The sequence below is a fragment of the Protopterus annectens genome, chromosome 3.part0 (assembly GCF_019279795.1).
Source record: "Protopterus annectens isolate FY-2018-M chromosome 3.part0, PAN1.0, whole genome shotgun sequence".
Taxonomy (NCBI): Eukaryota; Metazoa; Chordata; order Ceratodontiformes; family Protopteridae; genus Protopterus; species Protopterus annectens.
Window position 1 is genome coordinate 1505372271 of NC_056731.1, and position 19994 is coordinate 1505392264.

The window sequence follows — 19994 nt, forward strand, 5'->3', positions numbered from 1 at the left end:
TTAGTATCAGGTCTGTCAGTATTAGGTGTGCAAAACAGAATTCCTGCCTTAGTAGCATTACAGCATGGCACAGAGAAATGCTACACAATGAGGCTATGCATATTTCTTTCCTTTACATTTTTGTAGTATTCTTTCACTTTCACACTGCATTTTATTTTCACTGCACCGGTGTATGCAAGGCCACATTAACATAACACTAAATTTTTTTTGCATTACCATAGTAAGAATTATTGTAACATTTCTTCCACTAATATCTGCTTCTGGTAATGATATGCTTGCAAAATCTGGAGAGACCACATTGTACATTGTTTTCCCCACCCCAAAACAAAGTATGTCCCTCCCCACACAAGTGTGTGAATGGAAAACTGGCTAAGAAACAATAAGTTTCCCAAGCTAGGACCTATAGGGAAAAAATATGGAAGAATGTTTCACCTGTCTCTCAATAACACTGGAAAATATTTCTACAGAATCCTACACACTCATCGGAGCAGACATTATTTTCAGTGACAAAATGCACTGTGTATCTTGGTTCAGAATCATGTTTAACAAAGACATTTTATTTCCCAAATAACAACTCATGCCTTGATTTTACATACACCTTCCAGGAAGCATTCTTATTACAAAAGATCCAGTTTAAATTATGTGCTGATGCCAAAGAATCTGACCACCTCTTACAGGCAAGACATGCATGCAAAAATTCATCATATTGAAGTAATGACATGAAAACTGTGTGTGTGCGTGTGTGTGTTTGTGTGTGAGTGTGTGTGTGTGTGTGTGTGTGTGTGTGTGTGTGTGTGTGTGTGTGTGTGTGTGTGTGTGTGTGTGTTGGGGGGCTGAACTTATTTGTTGTACAATGTGATTATGACTGTTGTGGTTAGGCTAGCTGTTAATGTTAAATCCAAATAGAAAACCACTATTACGGTCTAAATGCTAACTACATTGCAGAACAAAATGGTTATTATACAGCTGTGTATCACTACATTTATGAAAAATAGTCAGTGCAATATGCATCTCTAGTTCCAATAGTCACATGAATAAATTAGGATAGTAAGAAGTAAACTTGATCCTATTGCAAATTATTTTTCCTGTTAATAAATCTGTCTATCAAACGTAAAAAAGTTCTCGGTAAGATAAAACCAAAGCAATATAAGATGAGGTTTGAGCACAAATAATTATTTAAAAGACTCGAGCCCTTGTGTATTTTTTTATATTAAATATGCCCTTCTTAATACAGTAAAAGGAGATAGAATTTCAGGAACCAACAACAGTGAGGTAGAAAAGACTATTGACAGTTTGTGTGATAACAATATTAGGATAATGTCTGCTGACAAGGGTGGAGGGATTGTTTTGTACGATCAAAATACTTACACGGAAAAAATTTTTGACATTCTTAACAATTTGGAACAATATGAAGAATCATCTCTTAATCAAGTGAACATCGCCCACCATAGAACTGATTTATATCTCGAAGAGTTTTTGCTGGACGGGAGAATAGATGAAGATACTTACAAATTTTTAAAAGTTGATTTTCCGCAGTTAGCTACTATTTTTGGAATACCCAAAGTGCATAAAGACACAGAAAACCCCCCTTTTAGACCTATTATTTCGGGGAGTCACAGTAAGACCTTTCCCTTTGGTAGAGTGGTGGACAATTGGCTCAAACACATCCCAGCCAATATCAACCACATTATGAAAGACTCTTGGGAATTTTTGGGTATTTTCAATCAAGAGCTGTGGAGCACCAACATGGTTTTTGTCACTGTGGACATTAAAGACCTTTTTTCGTGTATACCAAGAAACGAGGGAATTGAGAGATTTACCAACTGTTTATCAAAACACAGTGGCTACTGTTGGGACAAAATTCAACTTTTGACTGAATTCATCGAAATAGTACTTGACAACAATTTCATCTACTACGAAGGCGAATATTATCGACAGACCTCAGGGGAAGCAATGGGGGCTTCCTGTGCCCCCATTTATGCTAATCTGGTCTTATTGGACTGGGAAGAAGAATTTGTTCTTAGTTCGGACTGGATGCAATGGATTGGATGCTACGTACGATACCTGGATGATTTATTCATTTTGTGGAAGGGGGATGATACACAGTTACAAAGTTTTATAGAATATATCAATAACACTACCACCTATTTGAAATTCGTATATCAAAGTAATGCAAGAGGTATTAATTATTTGGATGTCTACATATTCAATGATGGTGTTACTTTTCAGTCACAGATTTATAGAAAAGAAACATTCAGCAATGGTTACCTAGATTTCGGAAGCACACACCCCTACAGTCTAAAACGTAATATACTAAAAGGGCAGTGCATCCGAGCTGCTAGAATGACTTCTATTGAGACAAAGATGAGGCAAGAAATTGAATACATAGGTGGTTTATTTTTGAAAAGAGGTTATCCTGCCCATCTAATTAGTGACGTGACTGGATACGTAATACAAGAATGGGGTAAAAAATATTTGCCACTATTGGGTAAAGGTAACAATTTGCATTTTTTGAAAAACACTCCCAACAATGAGTCAAATTTACAACACTCAAAATCATGTGTTTTAAGATATGGACAGCATGTCGACAAGGTGAAAGACATAATTAGAAGAAATTGGAACATCATTTCTAGTGATGAGGGCATTAAGGAATATATTAATGACAAGCCTACTTTTGTTCATAAAACTGGATGTAATATGAAAAAGATTATTGAGTTCAAATCCAACAGACAAAATTTTAGAAAGTTGGGTTCTAATAAGGGCACCCAAAAATGTGGATGTTGTACACAATGTCCTTTCATTTTTGAGGGTGCCAAGTGTACGTTAAGAAATGTCAACAGGAATACTGTGTGGTTTGTGAATGGGAACTGTCTGTCAAGTCATGTGATATATCTAGCTATGTGTGACACATGTGCTTGTTTTTATGTCGGGAAGACCGACAGACAGTTCAAGAATAGAATATACGACCACCAGTATTGTATTAGGAAGAAGGATGAAAATAATGCCCTCTCTCGTCACATACTTGCTAATGACACAAGTCACAACTTTCATTTTGCTATTCTCGAAAAGGTCAATTTGAACCCCAGAGGTGGTGATATCAAGAAAATTGTGGGGGAAAGAGAGATAAAATGGCAACTCAAATTGAATGCAGCATGTTTTCCTGGTTTGAATGAAATGATTTCGACCAAACCACTTGTCAAATATTGAAAAGTTTTTAACATTGGATTTTAGCTTAATTTCATGTATAGTTGTTTGAGTGTGTACTTACAATATTTTTCACCTTCACAGTGCTTATTCATTCATTTATTTATTAATTTATTTATTTAAAAACAATATATTTATATGACAACTGGTATTAAATGTACATATTTTTAGAATTACTACAGTTTGGTTTTTTAGTATTTACATGCTGGAAGAGCATCTATTTATTTCATTTGCACACATTCAGAACTTAATTGTTTGAATTGTATAGTTTTCCCTTTAAATAATGTTGTATAATTAATCAATTAGTGTATGATTTTGGCGGGTTTTTAAGTATTTAACTGTGCCATCAAGATTTTATATTTGTTCTGATGAAGCGTATGGTGATACGTGAAAGCGCTTAACCAGGATTTGGCACTATCTGTGTTTTTACTGTTAAATTAAAGCTGTGTTATACAAAGGAATTTGGTGGTCCGTGGCTTTTCCTGGGGACTTTATGTTTTTCTTGTCTTAGTATTTTTTTATATTGGTGAAAACAGATTTTGTCAGTTGTGAACTCCCCTCGCCCCAAACAGGTTCCTCACAAATAAACATATTTAGCTCATGGAATAAGTCCATTATTTCTTGAATACAGACATATGATGCATCAATGTATGGCATAAGAAATTTAATAATGATGACTCTTTTCTCTAAATATATATTATACCTCTTTGGCATCTTGGAGGACTGTGAATGGTTTATGAAGTTTAGGTAAGAAACAGAAGCCAGGAATGGAGCATTTTCATTGAAAAAAATCATACCATTCCAACTGTACCATTTTATCCAGTCTTTTAACATTTTTAGAGAATTTACGGCTCTCTGTTCTGTTTTCTAATTTAATTTGGCTTAACAATCACCTGTAAATCTGTTTTCTGAATCCTAGTTTTTCAATAAAAATCCATTCTTCAAAGCAGTTATGAGTTTAATAGGACTTTATCTAAACTCCAGAAAACAGAGTTTTGTAATTTTTTGACAGCAGCAACATTTAAAGACTTATTGGAAAATGACATATTTTAAACCTGTTGTCAAAGATAACCCAGCTACTTAATTTTACAATTTGAGATGGCAGCACATAAAGCTGGCATGTAGTCTGATGTAATAAGGTTTGAACTCATGGCAACCACAGCAGTTCTTAAAGGGAAACAAAACTGAATTTGGTGGATTTAGTGAATTCAGTGCAGAGGTACAATTAAAAAGATGCAGATTTATAGCAAAGAATTTGTAGTTATTAATATTTGTATGCTGAGCGTATGTTTGTGCATGTGTAGTAGGGTAGGTAGAGAGGGAGGTTCTAGAATTCAGGAGTAGAGCATAGCATTCCATGTCATGGGAATAGAACTTATAGAAGGCCTTCTCTCAGGTAAGCTGCAAATGTGTATGAATATATAGCCACATTACTATTTAGACCTTTTCTTCTTCTTCTGGCTTTTTCCCAGTTAGGGTTCGCCACAGGGGATTATCTGTCTGCTCATGATTGGCAGTGGAGTTTTACAGTGTCGAGTTGCCAGCCTGGCGCCTAACCTTCCACAGAAGGCACACACATGCACACTTACACCTAGGGCCAATTTTAGCATGTCCAATCCACCTACTGCATGTCTTTGGGATGTGGAAGGAAACCGGAGCACCCGGAGGAAACCCACGCAACCACAGGGAGGACATGCAAACTCCACACAGAAGGCACCCCAGCCGAGAATCAAACCAGAGAACCTCTTGCTGTGAGGTGACAATGCTAACTGCTGCACCACCATGGCCACCCTGACACATTACTATTTAGACCAAAATACTGATATAGTGGACATAACCTGTTGGGCAACAATGCTGCAGGAGTAAGTCAGTATTTTTGACAAAGATCTATGTGCACTGATGGCAATGAGTATTGTGGTCTCATAGAAATCTATAGTACTGTTGACATTTCAGCTACATTGCAAGAAATACAATACCTGTGACCTTCCCCTCCCTCAATTCTTTCTTTATTATTAGCCATACACCAGTCAGGTCATGCGTACAAGGCTAGTAAAGCATGAGGGTATATAGGTTTCTGCATCACTTTTCAGAAGGACTATAAGCATGACAATCTTCTTGATTGCACCCTTACTATTGTATCATATAATGGCAGTGTGTATGACTGAGTGAGAGTGCGTGTGTGTGTGTGTGTGTGTGTGTGTGTGTGTGTGTGTGTGTGTGTGTGTGTGTGTGTGTGTGTGTGTGTGCGTGTGTGCGTGTGCGTGTGTGTGTGTGTGTGTGTGTGTGTGTGTGTGTGTGTGTGTGTGTGTGTGTGTGTGTGTGTGTGTATGTGTTTGTGTGTGTCTATGTTAATGTTTATATGTGCATGTGTGCATGACTAAACAGAGTTAAAGAGACAGAAAGCCAGATTTATCCAAGATCACTATTATGATTGTATAAAAAGCATTATCTGAAAGGTAGCACCCTTGTCTTTGCTCCTGTTACATCAGCGTGTTTGTGTCATGTTCCCCCTATTATGTACAAAGAAACCTAGTAATATAAAAAGGAAAAGTATTCCTGTAGCTACATACATGCATATTTCAGTAAGTGTGAGTATATGAACATTTTGTGAATGTATATCACTGAGCTTGTAGCCTTTTAATACTGAGTGGAAGGGGCAAACTTACAAGCCTAGTGGCACTCAACAGTGACAGGCTATATATTGTCTGCACTATTTAAGCTGCTAGAACCATCTGTACACTTGGCTTGCAGCAAGTGCTACTAAAGGAAAAGGATACTTCATGTGTTAATGTATTTAGGCTTGTTAAAGCCATTATATCTTGGTATGCATGGCTTTCTAGCCTATTAGTAGCATGTCTTGGTTTTAATGCATGGGTTTCTTACCCATGAGAAACTTTTTAAAACTTTCTCTGCTCCATTGTCCTGCTGAGTTACTCACATTATATAAGAAAAGGCATCCATACTGGTGTTTAAACTTTTCCTTATATCCATTGTCACTGATTGTTTTTCATGGACCAATACCTCAACCCATGAGGGATTCTGATCCATTCTAGTCATCATCACTTTGCTCAGGCTCATTATGCTCCTCTACTCTGCCCCAGCTCCCACCCACCCTTCTTTATCTAAATTTATACCACACATATCCTGTCTCCTTCCTCATTCCTATCCCCTCCTCTTCTTACTATCTTTACCATTCCCTGTTACTACCTCATTATCAAATAGCACTCACCCAAAACCTTTACAGTCTTATGTTACCTTACCTCTGAACCTATTCTTCTCTACTGCTCTTCATTTATTTTACTGTTCTCTATTTTTCTAACATTACAGTCTACTGTATACTTTTATTCTCCTTTTTCTTTGTACAATATTCACTTATTCCTCCTTAGAAAGTCCTTCTTCAATATTACCCTTCCTTTCATAATACTGACCAAAAACATAATACCCACAAACCTTTATTATACACATCACCTACTTAATTATTCTCTTCCCAACATGTCTTCTAATTCACAGTTTCACTCTTCCACACCACAGTACATTCTACATTCCACTAACAGACCTTTCTCTATTAAAATCTTACCTTTCTTCATCTGCTTACTAAAGGATCACCTTGCCATGAATTTCCCTTGTCATGAATTTGGCCCTCTTCAAAAGGAACCTTGATGATTGGATGGGAGATAGGAAATTCACCCCGGGTATCACATCAGTCACCCTGCTAGACAGGGGTCTAAGGAAGTAAATACTGTGGGAAAAAAATTGCCTGGGAATTGTTATGGCTAGGTTTGTATAGGCCCTAGGGCAGATAGCCTAGTACCAACCTATGAACCTATGAACCTATTTCCAGCAAATCAATTCTACTCTCATATTGACCGCTTACCTTCCTCCCTTCTCCTTTAGCATGTTTTTTTTTTTCATTCAGCTACAATCTCCCAGAAGTACTGCATCTGCCATGTTATCTTTGTGCATTTTCACAACTGAATATTTGTCTCAGACCCCAGCAAGTATGCTAACTCTCAGGATACTACCTGATTCATAGCGATGAGCAAAGCAGCACGCTTCAAAACAAAGCACAAATTCAAAAAGAAACGATGGCAGAATAGCACAAAAACGAAGTTTAATTCACAAAGTAAAATCCACAAGATAAAATCCAATAAAACACACGAAAACATGCTGTAATTACGCTGTTATAGAACCACAAGTGAGCGCTTTCATCTCCAAAGGGAGATTTCTTCAGACTAATGGTTACAACACACTGCTTCATTTAAATACTCTTAGCAATTAATAAGCTGCTTCAATTAAGCAATCCAATTAAAAGTTATCAGTTTAAAATGTGTTTGAACTACAATATTCTTAAACTATTCTGTATACCTGAAAACTAACCTAATGTTTAAAACCTTTCCTTTTTAAATACATAATGAATTCCTCTCTATTATTTAACCCTGGCGGAAAACACGCATTTAATTTCACTTGCCAGCAGTATTCAAGCCACCCCAATTCTTCTTCAATATTTATCTTTGTAACATTGGGATGGATAAAATCTATAACTAAACATTTGAAATTAGTCTTACATTTACTTTCTAAATAATGTTTTGCCAAAGCATTTTTGACATCTCCTTTGCCTATGGCATATTGATGTTCATAAATTCAGAAAAGTTTAATATACTAGAAAAGGATTTGTTATTAGTCAAACGTCTCCAATGGGACAACTTATTTTTTGAAAACAGCTTGAAAGCTCAGCAAGTCCCAAGAGGACTAAGAGTTAAAAATTTACCGGCGGGTAAAGATTTACCCAAAGCATTTACTGACAAGTGGTTGAGTATAAACCAAAGGGCTGGTCTACCATATATGGAACTGCTACATGAAGTAAATTTAACTAAACTGGAAGAACTAACCGGGAATGTAAAGACTAATTATGATATTCTCAAAAATAACACGTCCAGTGACAATTTTAATAGCAAAATTGTGCTCATACAGGAGAAATTACTCAAGTTAAATGATGAACTATGTCAAAGAAAAACAAAAAAATTTCAAAGGGACAAAAATGAATATGTGAATGGAATAGCCACAGCTTATGGACTTCGATTGGAAGCAAGTGTCAACAATAATGTCTCTAAACAGCAAGAGATAAATTTGGTTAATGTAGATGAAGAAATAAGTACAGTAAGAAGGTCTGAAAGGCTTGGCAATAAAAATAATATAGTAACTGTGGCTGAAATCCACCATATTCCCTTGGGGGAAAGTAAACAAAATTCAAGTGAACCAGCAGTAAGGCCTAAAATTAAAGACATGAGTAGAACTAAAATGAGTAACCAAGAAACAGTGTCTAAAGGATCGATCAAGGAAGACAACAAACAGATTATCGAAGTATATCAGAGAATTGACAATCAAAAAAGAACTTGGGCCCAAGTCACAGCAGACGGTTATAGTGATAAAAACTATCATAGTAAACAACAGCCACAAAAAAACTGGGGGGGCAACAAATATCCAAAGAAGAATTGGAATTACCAGTGGAAGCAATGGAAGACTTAAAAAGTGTTAACTTTAAAATTATCAATTTGTGCAGTAAAAAGATTTCTTATGATGATTGCTGTGTACTAAGGGATGGAATTTTGCCCCAGCACAAAGGGCCAACAAACTCATCATGATTAATGAATTAGGAGACTATGTGAGAAAATTAAATCTCAAAGTATTGTTAGGAAGTCAGAAACCTAATAATTGTGACTTCTACAAACCTAGTTGTTATAATCCACCTTTATGTAAAGAATTGGAAATGTTTCTTAATATATGTGAACTACAGATGTTGGAAATGTTAGAAGAAGATACAAAATACAAATACTATAATCTAACAAAAAAAGAGAAAAAATGTTTAGATGTCCTACTTAAAGATGAGAATATACTTGTCTTAAAAGCTGATAAAGGGGGAGCAATGGTTTTAATGGATAGGAAAGATTATGAAGGACTGATGAAAGAAATGTTATCAGACTCTAATTTTTATAAGTCAGTAAATATGTCTGAAATTAAGAAAGGTTTTTCACTTATAGAATCATGTATAGTAGAATGGTTCTATGCAGGTAGAATCGATAAAAAAATGAAAAGGAACATAACTAATAATAACCCGTTGATCAGTAGGATCTTTGGAATACCAAAATCCCATAAAAACATAGATTCTCCCCCTTTAAGACCAATAGTTGCTAGCAAAAATAGTAAATTAGAAGGGATGTCTATTTTTGTAGATAAACATTTACAGAAAGTAGTTCCGAAGGGAGTCACTTATATAAAGGACAGTTATGACTGTATGGCAAAACTTAACAATATTAAGGTCTCAGAATCTGATATACTTGTAACATTAGATATAATTTCTCTCTATACTATGATTCCTAATAAGGAAGGTATGGAGATGGTTAGAATGGAACTGTTGAAATCAAGAGAATTTTCTATAAATACTATTAGTCTGCTAATGGATGATAGATTTAGTATTAAGTTATAATTATTTAGAATTCTATGATGAATTGTTTGTCCAAGTCAATGGGGTAGCTATGGGTGCGGCCTTAGCACCTAGCTATGCTAATTTATTCATGCAAGGCTGGGAAACAGCAAATATATGAGAAAGTAGGTTTGTGAAAAATATCACCAAAATGTTAAGATTTATTGACAATATTCTGATTATTTGGAGTGGGACGGTCAAAGAATTAAATTTGTTTTTGAAATATATTGACAATGTCTGTTCTTATATTAAGTTTTAATATAATATCAATCCTGAAAATATTAATTTTTTAGATCTCACTATATATAAAAAAAGATGGAAAATTAGTGTCAAAAATATATAAAAAAGAATTTCAAAATAATATGTATTTACATTATTCAAGTTTACATCCAAAAAGTCTAAACAGAATATTGTCAAAGGACAAATAAAGAGAATAAGTAATTTAACAGATGATAATGAAATTTTTCATTTAGAAGCTGACAACTTCTGTGAAAGGATGTTAAGTAGAGGTTATCCCCAAGAAATGATTAAGGAAGTTATGACAGAAAAAATTGTAAATAGAAATAAAAATGAGAAAAAGAAGTTGAATAGAACATCTTCAGCAGATTTTACCACTGCTTTGGCAGTACAAAATAGTACTGATTCTTATGTCATCAAAAATATAGTAAGAAAAAATTGGGGAATTTTTAAAACCAATATTAATTTATTACAGAAGTTAGGCAACAAACCTAAGTTTGTGCAAAAAAGAGCAAACAATTTTAAAGATTTTTTTCAAGGAAAATGAAATAAAATTAGAATAGTAGAAGAAAGAAAATGAATGTATAAATGTTTTAATTGTAACTATTGTAGTTATTTATATACAGATAGGCATGGCATTTTTGTGGGCAAAACTAAGATATATGTTCCAGGCAGATTTACTTGTAAGTCTAAAAATGTTGTCTATTTAATAATATGTGTAGATTGCAACTCATTTTATGTTGGTAGAACAGGAAGGGAATTGTATAGAAGAATTTATGAACGTCAATATGCCATAGGCAAAGGAGATGTCAAAAATGCTTTGGCAAAACATTATTTAGAAAGTAAATGTAAGACTAATTTCAAATGTTTAGTTATAGATTTTATCCATCCCAGTGTTACAAAGATAAATATTGAAGAAGAATTGGGGTGGCTTGAATACTGCTGGCAAGTGAGATTAAATGCGTGTTTTCCGCCAGGGTTAAAATAATAGAGAGGAATTCATTATGTATTTAAAAAGGAAAGGTTTTAAACATTAGGTTAGTTTTCAGGTATACAGAATAGTTTAAGAATATTGTAGTTCAAACACATTTTAAACTGATAACTTTTAATTGGATTGCTTAATTGAAGCAGCTTATTAATTGCTAAGAGTATTTAAATGAAGCAGTGTGTTGTAACCATTAGTCTGAAGAAATCTCCCTTTGGAGATGAAAGCGCTCACTTGTGGTTCTATAACAGCGTAATTACAGCATGTTTTCATGTGTTTTATTGGATTTTATCTTGAGGATTTTACTTCATGAATTAAACTTCGTTTTTGTGCTATTCTGCCATCTATACTACCTGATTCCTTGTCACATCACCCTATATTTGCCAATAGAGAAATCACCCATCGGCAAAACAGCAACAACAAAAAAGAAAACATCAGTGCAGAACTATATAAAATCTCCTCATATACTCAATAATTTACTAAAATCCTTTAACTGGTCTCTACTCAAAACCCTACTAGATAAAGATGTCAGCAAATTCAACAATATATTGCTGAATGCTTTAAATACCCTTGTCCCTACCCAAAATAAAACAGTTAAAAAAATCAAGCATCCCTGGCAGATTCTTTGAACTAGAATTCCCATGCAAAAACATTACAAAGTATGGAAACAATGTCATAAAGTTAAAACCCTCTCAAACCTTAATTAGGTTGTACATACTCATCAAGAAGCAAATTTACCTAGACAAAAAAATATATATTATACAGACCCACAGGATAATCACAAAAAGAAAAAAAAAAAAAAAAAAGGAAATTCTGGAGCTGAATTAAGAAAAATTTTCAACTTGGCTCTCCTTCCTTACCAAACCCCTATCCTGACCTATTTCCCAGGGAAATGGCTACCAAATGTAACATTTTTTTCATCACCATTATAACCTCTCTTATCGCTAGCTCTCTCCAACCATATAATCAACCTTAAAACTCTAGTAGCCCTGACATCCCTGGCTTTATTCTTCCACCTGTCTCCACATCATATGTCAGACAGCTACTAAAGAAACTGAAACCCTGTTCTCCTTCTGCTGATTATCTCCCTGCTGAGTACCTTGTGCTCTCTGAAGACTCACTGCATACCCAGTCTCAATTCTCATCAACAGATTTATTCAAGATTCCCATGTCCTTGCCCTCTGGAAAAAAAAATCTGTATTATTCTCCCTTTATAAAGGAGGCAATTCTTGAAATGTGTAACTTTAGGCCAGTTGCTATCTTGTTCCCCTTTCTAAGATCCTGTAAAGGTGTATTCATAATCAACTCCTTCAGTACTTCTTTCAAAATGATCTCCTAACACCAGCACAACATGGTTTCTAATTAGGCCATAGCACCACTACAGCTTTCCTCAACTTTACTGACACCATTAAAGAGGCTAGAGACCAAGGAAAGTGTATTTCTTCTGTTTTTCTAGATTTCTCAAAAGTCTTTGACAGCATGTCACATGGGAAACCTTTGACTCAGACATCCTCTAGGCCTTTGCAAACCAGCTCTTCTATGGTTCTCTAAATACCTATCTGAAAAGTAACAAGCTGTCAAATGGCTCTCTTCTCTCTCTCTTTTCTTTTCTCATAGTTAAAACAGATGTTCCTTTAGGCTATATTCTCAGCCCACTGCTATTTACCATTTTCATCAATAACCTGTATAATTCCTCTCTGCAAGCTTGCCTTATTCAGTACACAGATGGCTCAGCTCTCATCAGCTCATCTGACAGCAGATTACAACTACAATCCATGGTACAAGATGCCTTCAGCTCAGTTGAACTGTGGCTACATAAAAACAACTTTTACTTAATTGCAAAAAGACTAAACTACTACTGTTTCTCCAAAGTCCCATGCTAATGCTAAAAGTAACTTCAAATTACCTCTCTAAACATTACAGCTGGTGAAGTAGTTGGCCATACCAAATTGCTTGGAATCACATAGATGACAACTTAAAGTTTGATCTGCTATTAAGAGCAAAAAAAAATCATTTATTCCTTCTAGTAGAATCTCCCTAGCTAATGTACATCTTTTACCTTCTCTTCCCCATAGCTTACCTGTTTTGATTAACATCCAGATCTCTCTTAAATCAATGTTATAATAAGGTAGCTAGATTTGCAGCTATCCAGCCTCATAGAGCTCATCACATATCTGCATTACATACTCTCAACTGGTTAGAACTCCCACATCAAGAAGTCCAAACACAACTTCTAAGTCATAAAATACTATATAACCCCTCTGTCTTCCCTTTTGTTTCCTCAGTAGGTCACCACTATCTCCCAAATCGCCCTCTGTACTCTCAAGATAAAAACTGCTTGAAATCTATAAACCAGAAAACTATGGGACAAAGTCCACACTCATACTACATAGCCAAATTATGGAACTCTATCCTAAATTCAGTCAGAGCTATACCAGACCTCCATGTACTGAAGTCCTCTCTCAAAGTATTTCTCACTAACTCATGGCAATGCCCATGTACCTCTCCTGTATAATCTACATCAAGAAATACTTTACACTCTTACCACCTATTCACACTTGCCATCTCCCCATTCTTGGGGGGGGATTTATACATATATATATATATATATATATATATATATATATATATATATATATATATCTCACACACACACACACACACACACACACACACACACACACACACACACACACACACACACACACACACACACACACACACACACGCACACACATATATAAATAGATAGATACAGATATAGATATAGCCATAGACATAGATACAGATATAGATATAGATATAGATATAGATATATACATTTTTTGCCTTTCTTTTTGATGATCATCACTTCTCTTTGTATGGGCTTTGATTCATTCATCCCCTGGCAGTGAGGTCCATCCACTGCCTAGCATAAGAGCAAACTGGAAGCAGCTATCAGCCACATAGGTATAATGATTTCTTTCACCCCACCATGCCTTGCATCTGCCATTTTTTTACCGCATCAGTGCAACATAAGTGAATTGTTTAGCTATACATTAGAAACACAGCTTAAAGAGTTATTTCCAAGGGAACTATCCCCCAAATGAATACTTTGGATTCCATACATATAGATATAAATATATATATGCTTAGAAAGAGAGAGAGCTGCACATATATAAGTAAGCACATGCACACACACATACACACACACACACACACACACACACACACTCACAAACATGCACACAGGTTCAGTGGCTTTGTGTTTTCTTTTGTGAACCAGCACAACAATTCTTCATTTTTTCTACAATCTCAGATGCATTGTTTTATGAATGACTCATTTGTTTTATCATTCAGTTTTGTTCTCTCTTAAACTGAGATATTGCATTTAAAGGAGTGTACTTTTAATACAGTTGTTGATAGAAATGTGTCTAAATTTTTTTATACTCATTTTTAAGGTTGATGGCATGCAAGCGCTCATCCTTTGCTCTGGAGTTGTAGTGGCAGCTAGCAGAGAGCCCTTCAAAAATGCAAATTATGATTTTCTTGGACCTACCTTGCCAGCCAAACTTCCAGGGATCTCTAATCGTGTTTATCCAAAACCAAGCAGAAAAGAAAGCAAAAATCGTGAGTCCACCCAGACTTTTTTTTTTACTTTTAGTACAACACAAATCAGGCACACATTTGCAGACAAACACGCATATGAGGGATTGGTAGGAAAAGTTGGTCTGTAGAGCGATTTGAAAATCTTCAGTGTGACCTGCATGACTGACTAGTCCTCACACACAAACATAGTGCACAATTGTTTAGGACTTGTACATGTTAAGAAACACATACTAGAACTCTATAAACTCAGTTCTCTAGTGACAACAGAGTGAGTACTGCTAAGCATCCAGGTAACTACAGTTATCCAGTTTTGGAGAAATTATCAAAGTGAAGTCCTGTGAACTTTGTGAGGAATTCAAAAAGGGCTAATCAGAAATGGACATATCTCTGTTGCATTGAGGAATCATGTGAGTGCAAGTGTAAACGCGCATTGCAACACATCCTGTTGCAGAGTTCAAGTGTTGCTCACCATAATGTGGCTCAGCTGCAGCATTAGCATGTAAGTGAACTAAACGACCTCAAAGTGCAATAACACAAACTGGAAATCTGCTGCATACTGAGCCAGGCTACCCATGCATACAGACACTATAGTACAACCATCACTACTTACAATTTCATTACAGTGACACAATATATATTCCTACAGTGGGACTTAACAGACTTGTCAAATTTAAATATCTATAAATTAGATGTCCCCCCACAGTTATGGCGCATGGGCCATAAATATCTGTAAACAACCCAAAAATACAACTACAGATGACTGCAGAGTAGACGCGCGCACGCGTGTGTGTGTGTGTGTGTGTGTGTGTGTGTGTGTGTGTGTGTGTGTGTGTGTGTGTGTGCGTGTGTGTGTGTGTATATGTTTGTGCAGGGGGGGCTTACACTGCATGGCTGTCTTACACAGAATCATCTGTTTTACACATAATGAATTTCTCATTATTTTCCATGTATATATTAAGCATATTTGTCCATTTAAAGGAAAGGTATTTTAAAAGCTGACTGCAGAAAATGGTGAAGTCTCAAGACTGGAAACACACCCTTATTAGCCTCAACAAAAAAGTTGAGATCCCTCATCAAAACCTCTAAAGCCAGCTATGATGGCAGAATTGTGGCAGACACTAAAAACAACCACAAAGTCCTATATAGTTATATCAAGAATCTCCATGGCAATATCCAGGTTTGCTCTGAGTTACTGCATAATGGTACCTCTTATACTGAGCCAACAGATATTGCCAACATACTGACCAACAGATTCAGTGCCAACTTTACCTCTCTCTCCTCCCCTATAGCACCAATCACAATACCAGACGAATACCAGGCACCCAGCATTACTGCAGCACAGGTTAAAGCTGCATTGTCCAAGGCCAAGAATACAGCCTTGATGGGACCAGGCAATATCCCTGGATGTGTTCTACCTTAACTACGAAGTGAACTGGTACCACATCTGTGTGCCCTGTTCAGTCACAGCCTCACCTCAGGCTTTGTCCCTACCAAATGGCGGACTGCTACACTCATCCCTCTCCATAAAGGGGGAGCGACTACAGAAACTGGTAATTATTGCCCCATTAGCCTGATGAGTCAAATATGTAAGGCTATGGAGTGCATCATCATGGACCTAATAAACAAGGATATAGGAAATCTCCAAACTCTAGATCCCATGCAATTTGGTTTTGTGAAAGGTAGATCATTCCTACTCAACCTGGTTGAGTCCTTTGAGTCAGTCACTAGAGCTGTGGATGAAGGCAAGGCAGTTCATACAGCCTACTTTGATCTGGCCAAGGCCTTTCATACCATTCTCCACTCAGGAATTATTGATAAATTCACCAAACTAGGCATCAACCCCTATATCACTAGGTGTGTTGTAAATTGTCTCACAGATAGAACCCACAGTGTGAAAGCAGCAGACTTCAAGTCAGACTGCTGACCAGTCATGAGTGGAGTCCCACAGAGATTGGTCCTGGGTCCTCTCCTATTTGGCATCTACTTCTCAAAAGTCCAGGCCAACACAGAGGGACTCTGGCTGACCAAGTTCACAGATGACTGCAAGCTGGCTGGGAGACATTATTAACTCCCCAAGTTATGTACACATCCTACAGAAAGGCCTCACTGAGACCAATGACTGGTATCAAAACCACTGCCTTAAGCTTAATGCAAAAAAAAGTGTCGTCATCCCCTTTGGGAAAAACTCAGTTCGCACTAATTACCACATCGATGGGAGCCCACTGAACACTGAAAGCATTATAAGAGGTCTGGGAACACAGGTTGACAGCAACATCTCCTTCAACCACTACATTGCCACTGTGGTCAGAAAGTCCTTCTATGTGGCACATCTCATTACCAAGGGTTTTATATCCAGGAAGAAAGAGGTCATCATCTCTCTCTACTCTTCCCTCATTAGGCCAGTCATCAAGTATAATTCCCCATTAGGCATGTACCTCACTAGATACACGCAACAGCTGGAAAGGCCACAAAAGTACCTCACAAAGAGGATCCTAGACCTTAAACACATGTCCTACATGGACAGACTCAAAAAACTCCAGCTATTCTCTGTCTTATAACATCTACTAAGAAACAATCTCTGCTTGACTTACAAAGCCATATCTGACCCAGCTCTGTTACAAATGCTACATCTAAAGAAATCCCAGTCCCTCCGCAGCACACGCTCCAGAGACCTCAACCTCATTACCACAATCAACAGAACTTGCTAGAGGGACAGGTTCATAACACAGAGATTGCCCATGCTCTGGAATAGACTTCCCATGCATGTCAAGCAGAGTACCTCACTGGCCCTCTTCAAGAGAAATCTTGATGAATGAATGGGAAATAGAAAGTTCACTCCATGGAGCACTCCAGTGGCTGTACTTGATAGAGGCAGTGGGAACTAATGTTGGGCAGCACGATGCCAGGGCACTTCTATGGGGTAGGCTTGTAAAGGCTCCAGGGCCACTAGCCTAGTACACACCTATGAACCTATGAAGAGTTTTGTAAATGTAACTGGATATGCCATATAAAACAAGAAATATAACAAATATTGATTCAATAGTCTTTCAGTATATGGAACCTTTAACAATTTTCATCTAACTCCATAGTTCAATAGCATTGATTTTCCAGTGTACAGCCTTACCTATAGTCCAGCTTGTGATGCCCCTGCACTGGCCCAGTAATCATGGAGTCTCAGTCCTCACCACTGGCAACAGTGAGGGATGTACACAATGGGAGGATGACAAGTACAGACACAGTAAAGTACAATTTCTCTTAAGAGCACACAGAGATCACAGTCAGTCTGGGGCTGGTTTCTCCCGCTTTCTCCAGATCCCCAGTAAGACTCCTCACTGGCACAGCTATAGGGTTAAGATCTCAGTGGAGTGGCCAAGCTAAGACCTCCAGCACCCTCTCTGTCCAACCAGTGCTTTGTATCCCTGCCCAAATAGCTGACACACACACACTTTGAGATTTAATTGATATACAAACACGCACACACACCTGGGAAAGTCTGGCACAGATTTACTAGCTATGCCCCCTTCTGCCCAGACTATAATGTAGTACCACCTGCCACCAGCCATCTTTACCTATCAGCTACTATAAGGCCATTACAAAGGGTGTCCAATCCTACTGTTTAATTTTACTATTAATCCAAATGGTAGTTTTGACCAAGACTTGCAAGGCTATTTAGGAGTGGCCTGTACAGTGTCACCAAATACATATGTAAGTACACTAAGAGCTTAAATATGTCTTACCAATATTAGCCACAGAGATAGGTTTAACTATATTTAATAATAAATAATAAAAGAACAAGACAATACTCAGAAAACAAACACAGTTACTTTATAGTTCAAAATCACAGGAAATATTTTAAAACAACATTGCAGGCAGTCTCAAATAAATACAGAAAACATCTAAACTAATATTTACTAAATTCCTATCTATATCTAAAAGAAATTAGTTTTCCCTAGTTACATATTAGCAAGGCAAGTGCAGATGGTGATGATGATGGATGTTTCCAGGTCAAAGGCAAAATACAAAATGCATGTTCTCTCTCCGAGAGAGTTCTTAAATTAATATCAAATATTACTGCTGGGTTACCTTGGATGGCATCACTCTTTGTTACCTGACTTAATTTCTCAGGCTAAAACAGAAACTAAGAATTTTAACATATCTGTGTTAAAAATACATATCTCTCAGATGTTTGCTCAGAACTGTGTAGCTGCTAGGGAGTCATAAAGCAATCAAACACTTTACATTTTAAACCTAGTAATTACTTTTCTTTTCAGACAATAGAAAAACATCTAGCTCTAGACATAGTGTCTTCTTGCTGCATTGAAACTAACTTTTATAGCACACGATAAAGCACTTAATTTCAACTTATTTTCTTAAGGTTTTGTAAGTTAATCTTCTATATTCCAGTAGGGCATGCTGTGGTTGCATTCTTGAAGCTCAGTACATAACATACAGTTCTGTATAAATCATATCAATATTCACAAATGACATAGAATTATTTCCAAAATACCAAATAGCTGGGCTGGCAGTGTCACATTTCGCACCTCCCCGAAAACTCAATTTAGTTTTTCACATGACCCTTGAGAAACGTTGCTTGAGAGGATTGAGCCTATCTGGGAACATTTTACCCCCTTCCCTGTCTTGAGAGCCCATTTGCATTTGGCATTTTGCTGGCTGGCTCGATGTAGCCATATTAGGAGATTGTGGTCTGTAACTACAGTAAATTTCCTTCCATACAGATAAGGCTAAAGTTTCTGCAGTGCCCACAATATGGTTAGGCATTCCTTTTCTACAGCTGCATAGCATTCCTCCCTGGGTTGGAGCCTACAACTGAGATATACCACTGGGTACTCTTCTCCCTCTGAGGAAACCTGGCTAAGTACAACCCCCACCCCTTGATTTGAAGCATCCAGCTGCACAACAATGCCTGCTTACATGCTGGGGTCCACACTACCTTATCTGGCCTGTTTTTCCTTGTCAGGTCTGTGAGGGGAGCAGCTATGGTACTATAATTGGGGACAAACTTTCTGTAATACCCTGCTGTCAGTAAGAATGGCCTCACCTGCTTTTTGGTAACAGGGTCAGGCCATGCTTGAATGGCTTCGACTTTGGCAGGTTCTGGCCTGATCTTACCACATCCTACTCTATGTCTCGGGTAGGAGACCTCTGACATATCTGCCTGACATTTGCTGGGTTTAATGGTCAGTCCTGCCTCTGAGTCTGCCCAGCACCTCCCTGACATACTGAAGGTGATCTTGCCAGGAATGGCTGTAGATGGCAATATCATCTAGGTAAGCAAGGGCAAAATCTCCTGCTCCTGCTATGATACGATCTACCAGCCTCTGGAAAATCACTGTGGCATATTTCATCCCAAAGGGCATCTTTGTGAACTCATACAAGCCAAAAGGAGTCACAAAGGCTGACCTCTCTCTAGCACTGGGAGTCAAGGGCACCTTCCAGTAAGGCTTGGTAAGATCAATAGTGGTAAGATAAGCCCTACCC

At 37.2% G+C, this 19994-nt stretch overlaps 1 protein-coding gene across 1 annotated transcript in view; it reads left to right on the forward strand.

Moving 5' to 3' along the window:
* The window catches only part of RP1 (RP1 axonemal microtubule associated), a 652673-nt gene that overhangs the window by 24598 nt on the left and 608081 nt on the right, over positions 1–19994 (forward strand). The window contains exon 2 of the mRNA XM_044065894.1: positions 14348–14516. Coding sequence (XP_043921829.1) covers positions 14348–14516 — 169 coding nt within the window. The remainder of the gene's footprint in view (positions 1–14347; positions 14517–19994) is intronic.